We start from the raw sequence: 6,811 nt of genomic DNA on the forward strand, positions 1-6,811 counted from the left end.
ACAACGCCAGACCCCCCCTTCGCGTGCTCCCAACTTTGGGTTATGGTTAGACCCCCCCTGGTACAAATCCTGTACACGCCCCTGCCGAGCAAATTGCCAACATTGAAAAACGAACCCCCCCCCCTAATATAAAGCTGGCTACGGGCCTGCTTCAGCCTATAGTTCAGTTATAGAAATATAGCAGTGAAATTATGTTACCGAGGCGCATTTGAAAGGTATTTACAGAGAATTATTACTATAACAATAGACTAAAAAAAGTAGAAAAACATTACAACTTTGGTAGTAAATACATTTCATGTTTATTTACCATCATTTTTAACTTGCCTTGACATCGTCAAGATGAGCTATATTGCCATGGGGTGTCGTCCGTCGTACGTGCGTCCGTCCGTCCGTCAACATTTGGCTACGGTCAACGATAACTCAAGAACCGTTTGACCCACATGTTTCAAATTGCATATAGTTGTTACTCCTATGGGAGAGGTTTGAACGTCCTATTTTGGAGTACGCCAGTTGACCTACATTCGAGCCAAATCCACTTTTTGGCAAAAATGGAAATGGCCACAAGTCAGTTCAGGTTCAGTGGGTTTTGCTCATTTCTAGTATGTGAATGAATAAGGACTAGCCCCAAAACATATCACACGGGTTAATTTTGATATTTTTTAAAAATTATGCAAATTAGGTAGATTTTGGCAATTTCACTAGATGCATTTCAGTGTCTGCTTACGGTCAACGATAACTCAAGAACCGTTTGACCCACATGGCGAAAATGAAAATGGCCATCTAAATTCATTCTGTTTTGTTCCCCAAAACAGTTGTTACTCCTATGGGAGAGATGACAACGTCCTATTACGTTTATTTCGTCTAACTGATCAACAACTCTACAATCATACCTATATATATATACGTGTAATACTGTGTTTTAGATTATTCGTTACACTAATTTGACTGGAATATTTTATTGTTTTTATTTGCGCGCTATTCGAAAACCATAATGGCGATCATTTTGGCATAATCTCTCGTCAAGATTTCAGACTTTCAGATCTAAAACATTTATTTTTGCATCAAAACTTATGCATATATCATTATCAAGAGTATATAATGGGAGATATGCTATATAATGGGAGTTCTCCCATATATACCCTTGCTTTATATATCCCCCCCCCTCCCTCTTCTATCACACCCAAGGTGAGCTACAGTGTCATTGACACTTTTACATATCATATGAGAATGATATTTTACAGATTGACAAGCGTTACGGAAAGGCTTTCTTCACTAATGAAAACAGTTGCAGAATTGTAAGTATACAGGGAACAGGCACTTGGAATGTTTCAATAATAACACGATGGTAAATAAATTTTATACGACATGTATATCCTATTTACTACTAAAGTCTCAGTGTTTACGTACGCATAATTGTATTCTTTAGTCGACTAATAATTCCACGTAAATGATATAAATGCCGTTCAAATTCTGTTTTGAAATACACAATCTCACCGCCCGCACGTCACCTTGCACAAAAAACGTAGTAATTTTCACACCAGCAGCCAGCGTTTTGAGAAAGCCTCTGTTGTCATCTTTTGTTAAACAAATCTATGGTGATATATAACAACAATAAAATGTATATATATACTTGGCCTATGCTATATATATATACCAATTAAATAAATGCATATGTAACGGCATGACTGCTCAATGTTCGCAATTATTTCAATTTAAGGAGGCAAGAAAGGGAATGGCTCCAGCAAGAGCTTCAAACAACTAAGCAGGACATGGTTTGTTATAAAATGAAACTTGATATTTGCATATTATTATATCTATTCTTGTCTTTTTTTGGTATTACTTAATTACTAATGTCATTGAAGTGCTGTTTTTAAGAAGCAGGTGTGCATCCAGTGTTAATACCAACTGTTTTTTTAATGTAGCAAGATTACCTTGCATACATGGAAAAAAAGACCACAAAGATAGATAATGCCATGGGTTCCTTAAATGACAACAATAAAGAGCAAATTCAGGTGATCTTGGACGAAAAATCAACAATTCAAGAGGACTTTGAAAGAGAAAAGCATGGTACCATTCACATATTAGTTTCTTTGCAATTGTATCTTCTTATAAATAAAATTGTTGTTCTTGCTTTTGTAAAAATACGTTTAAAGCGAGGAGATCATTGATTGTTTATAGGTTCTATAAATTTTTACTTTTTTTAGTCTCAAAAAATGAGTTGTTGGAGAAAGACGTTATTCTTTCACGGACAAGGCAGCAATTGTGTGAGCTACAGCCTCTAAAGGTTTGCATTTCATTCAAGTATAGCACATTTAAATAGAGCACCTCTAGATTATAGTTGTTAGACATAATGCAATCAGGTTAGGTATGTACATTCTATGTAAGTACATTTACAAGGAAGGTTGATTGTAAAGAATATTACGTACCCAATTGTTCAAAGTCAAGAACAAATAATCCAACACAATCATGGCTGATAAGGATCCAACTTTAAGACCACTGTATCTCTAAATATGGATCTCTTACCTAACCTAGGAATATGAATTAGCTAGCTACTAACATCTTTATACACAAATGTCATCTGGTTGATCAGGACATCCAGAGAGAGCAGACCGAGTGCATACAGCATTTGGAGAAAGACATTCTACAGATGCGAGCTCTCCACTCCAACAGCATACAGTCTCTGAAAATCAGATTTCTTAAGCAGAAGCAGAGCTTTGAGCGACAGGCAGACAAGCAGGTGTTTGGTCTGCAGCAGCTGGCCTGCAAGGTATAGAAATCTAGACATAATATCTAGACAGAAGTGTATGGACATAGAGATGCGTGTGTGTGCGCCGGAAGTAGAAGCGGGAAAAGCAAGTCACAAGAGTTGTGAACGAGTCAACGAGACAACAGTATGTTTCACATTGAGATTAATGCGTATTTAAGATGGCCACCAGTCGCCTGTAAATCAAGAAATTCGTTTTCTTTACAAATCAGGAAATTATATCAAAAAGCCTAAAGACGGGATTAACCATCTAGACACCCGGTCATCGCCCGGGACATTACACATGTTGAATTTAGATAACGAGATAAAATGTAATCTTGCATTCCACTAGTCGGGCAAGAGATTTTGAAGTCGGAGGGACGTCCGGGAATAGTCGGGGATGAGAAAATCCAAAAGCGACCACCCTGGTTTTATATTTCTGCAACCTGCTTGTAGGAGGCATCACGGTGTCTGGGTGACCACATACAGTCGATCCGAGACGAGAACGGAAGGCGGCGTCACCAGCTACTGCAGCTGATACGCCGCACGCGTACGTTGCACGAGCACCGCCACCAGCTGGAGGAACAGCGCAGCGAACTTCTTCGTGAAAAGGAGTTGACCGTCGATTTAAAGCAGATAAAGGATGCCAAGCAGGCATCTGAAGGCCACACAAGACTCGTCCTCCAAGCCAGCGCACAGTGAATCGCAAAGTACACGTGGCCTTGTGCAGAGAGAATGGGTTCACCAATTTCTTTTTGTCTGAAGGAAGGTGATGTGGGAGTTCTCATGATATCATCAAGAGTTGGATAATAAGTAGTAGTCCTTATTATCTTACTCTTGATGTTATTCATGTTATGCAAATATTTTTTCATATTGGTTTGAACTGTTCGAATTCTGCTGAAGTTTTTTTTAATGAAATATGCAGTAATTTCTCAAAAATTGCTAATACGTTATCGTAAAATCGTTATATGCTATATAGGAAAAACCACTAGTGAATATGTAGCTGGAAACTATTAAATAAAGATTACATAAGTAAATTGTTTCTTAAAATTATGTATATATTTAACATTAATATTGTTAATTCTGCATTTACATACAAAATTACGTCACACGCCTTATAGCTGTGTAGATGACTTCATATTTGAAACACTAAAGAAGCAATCTACAGTCAACTAACAGTTACTATAACAAATTGCCTTTCTCTAACACGGAAGTCTAGCAGCTCATGCAATATTTCATATACATATATGGCTATTGTTATACACAATGCTATCATAATGTTCAACATTTCTTCAGTCATCACCTATTGGGCCGCGATTATCCTATTTATAAATGCATACATAAAATATTACGTGAACACTGCTCTCTAGCAATAGCATTCTTACAGTCTCAAAATTTACATAATAAAACAACCCAACGACGTACAACAAAGGTTCTCTATTGGCACAGTGCCATCATTTGTATCACTGTCTAGTGCATCTTGAACACTGATGAACTATATACATGATCAGCCATCTTGCAGCTGACAATGGGGATATGTACCTAGTCGAAACTTTATGCACTATGGTAATATCCTTATAATGAATTGATTACTTATGTCTGGCAAGTATTACTTGTCGAATAGAATCGGTCACAGTAGTACACACGAAGTAGAGTGCCAAAAGGACATCCATGGATCTCATTATCTCAATGTCGTGAGATGCTACCAACAGTTGGCTAAGGAACAACTGTATTAACGCTCACATCTTTACTAAAATTACAGAATGTTGAACACAGTTGCACACAGCACTCCACACTCAAATGATTTCATGATCCAATGACTAAAAACTGACGTGTGCCGTGTTCTAAACAAAACCCATCACAATACCTAAAATGCACTGAATCTGGATTAAAATGCAGAAACACGATGGAACATAATAGTCGTCTACGAGCCAAAATCTTCCGTTGGCTTTCAGAATGTTCTACTATAAAACCTTTACACATACTGTGACTAAAACGTAACACCGTTCCAATTACACTCACAATCTTAAACATCCGTTTCGATTACCGTGATCAACGCATATAGAGGTTTGTTGCCAACTGGCTTCTGATTTGCATACTGGCCTACTACTGGCAATTTAAAAAATATCTTGCCATATTTCTCAACTGGAAATAATATCCAGGTGTGGGTTTTGAGCCGTCAGGTGGCGCTGCCGCTCAGCGACCCACGCCTGCCAATAAAAACTCATAACCCGCAGAGCAGCTTTGCTGAGAGATTGCATGGGTGACCTGCCCATCGCACAATGGTTTACCGAGCAATCGACGACCACCGAGTGCAGTGACGACGCATAATGAGAATGAGTAGTAAAATACACGTGTGCGCCGGCAATGCTCGGCGACGGGCGTGGAACTGCTCGTCAACTACATTATACGTTTCTTACACCATGTCTGGTTAGATGTCTCGCAGGGCCTACCTAACCTGATCGCAGTCTTACAGCCTCTGACGATACCAGTAAAAGACGTGGTGGCAACTTGTAAGTTTTGCTGTTTGCTTTTGCTGCTTTCGAGAAACCTCAATTACGATCACTTATCACAAATAACTTATCGGTAAAACGATGTGGCGTGCGCGTTGCGCGCAACTTGATTCTTGACGCGACAGAATTAATCGCCTACGTTTGTCTCCTCATCCTCCTCATCCTCCTCATCCTCCTCATCCTCCTCATCCTCCTCATCCTCCTCATCCTCCTCATCCTCCTCGCAGGAGGTGCATCGAATATATTAACACGTGATTACATCGATTGTCGTCACTCCTCGTAGTCTCCTGTCCTCTCTCGTCTCTCTCTCTCTCTCTCTCTCTCTCTCTCTCTCTCTCTCTCCTCTCTCTCTCTCTCTCTCTCTCTTCTCTCTCTTCTCCTCTCTCTCTCTCTCTCTTCTCTCTCTTCTCTGTCTCTGGCTCTCTTCTCTCTCTCTCTCTCTCTCTCTTCTCTCTCTCTCTCTCTCTCTCTCTCTTCTCTCTCTCTCTTCTCCTCTCTCTCTCTCTCTCTCTCGCTCTCTCCCCCTCCCTCTCTCCCCTCTCCCTCTCCCTCACTTATGCATTCAGTGACAAACGAACATCATTTCTCTCGCGAGGCGATGGCGATCACATCGTCTACATGGCAAGCAAACAAGTTAGCTGGCGGCGGCCTGCGCTGCGCTGTCCTGTTCCATGAAGTCAAGAACCTCGTTGACGAACGTGACGACGTCGCCCTGGTCGGTGTCCTGGTGCTTCTTAATGAACGGATGCTGCAGCAGCTGCACGTAGTTGAGCCTGTCCTTGTAGAGCTTCTGCAAGCTGTGAGAGCGAGAGAGAGAGAGATGGGAGAACAGCATTGGTGGTCATGCTATCACTTGTGACCAGGGTATTAGCCAGGAATGAGTATTGTGGGAGTGCAATTTTTTTGTGTGTCTCAGCCAAGACCGCCGTAGGCATTCACGGAGGGGGGGGTATGAGAGGGGTCCTCCCTCTCATTGGGAGGGGGGGTACGGAGGCCACCCCCAGAACATTTTTAAATTTTAATTTTTTTGGCCGTGCAGTTTCAAAACTGACCGTGCAAATCACGGCTGCACGGCTCGCTGGCTAATACGTTGCTTGCGACGAAACAGAACGACAGGCAAACAATTTTGGACGCAAATCCCAGAGACAATAACTTCAAAGAGATAACGCAGCTCCACTGTGAACAGCATGCAAACAGTCGACCTATGTGTCAGGAATCACTGGGGTGGTTCTAGTCAATAAGATTTCTGATAGTATGTTCTAAAGATAATGCTTAGTAACAAAGTGCTGCTAAGTCGACATTTCAGTGTGTACAGACTGGGTGAACTTGACCACCCTTGCAACGCATCTGAGTGGCGGCCGGGGCAGGGTCAGTTATATTCCTCAAATGAACAGGTCAATTATGCAGACATAATTCAGTTATAAACAGCATGTGAACGATTATGGTGAGACAACACTCCACTGTGAATGACACATGCTTGCGTAGAGATCTGACTCTATCACAAATTGAATGTGAATGCTTATGTAGAAAGAAAAATCTCATCTGCTAGCAAAAC

At 40.9% G+C, this 6,811-nt stretch overlaps 2 protein-coding genes across 2 annotated transcripts in view; one reads left to right on the forward strand and one right to left on the reverse strand.

Moving 5' to 3' along the window:
• The window catches only part of LOC106807729 (coiled-coil domain-containing protein 166-like), a 7,525-nt gene extending 1,923 nt beyond the window's left edge, over positions 1-5,602 (forward strand). Inside the window, exons 4-8 of the mRNA XM_014810169.1 lie at positions 1,718-1,772; positions 1,923-2,067; positions 2,205-2,284; positions 2,591-2,767; positions 3,200-5,602. Coding sequence (XP_014665655.1) covers positions 1,718-1,772; positions 1,923-2,067; positions 2,205-2,284; positions 2,591-2,767; positions 3,200-3,445 — 703 coding nt within the window. The 3' untranslated portion in view covers positions 3,446-5,602. The remainder of the gene's footprint in view (positions 1-1,717; positions 1,773-1,922; positions 2,068-2,204; positions 2,285-2,590; positions 2,768-3,199) is intronic.
• A 288-nt stretch (positions 5,603-5,890) lies between these two features.
• The window catches only part of LOC106807720 (dual specificity mitogen-activated protein kinase kinase 6-like), a 4,229-nt gene continuing 3,308 nt past the window's right edge, over positions 5,891-6,811 (reverse strand). Inside the window, exon 3 of the mRNA XM_014810154.1 lies at positions 5,891-6,053. Within this exon, the coding sequence (XP_014665640.1) occupies positions 5,891-6,053 (163 nt within the window). The remainder of the gene's footprint in view (positions 6,054-6,811) is intronic.

Source organism: Priapulus caudatus, unplaced genomic scaffold (genome assembly GCF_000485595.1).
Source record: "Priapulus caudatus unplaced genomic scaffold, Priapulus_caudatus-5.0.1 Scaffold230, whole genome shotgun sequence".
NCBI classification, from domain to species: domain Eukaryota; kingdom Metazoa; phylum Priapulida; class Priapulimorpha; order Priapulimorphida; family Priapulidae; genus Priapulus; species Priapulus caudatus.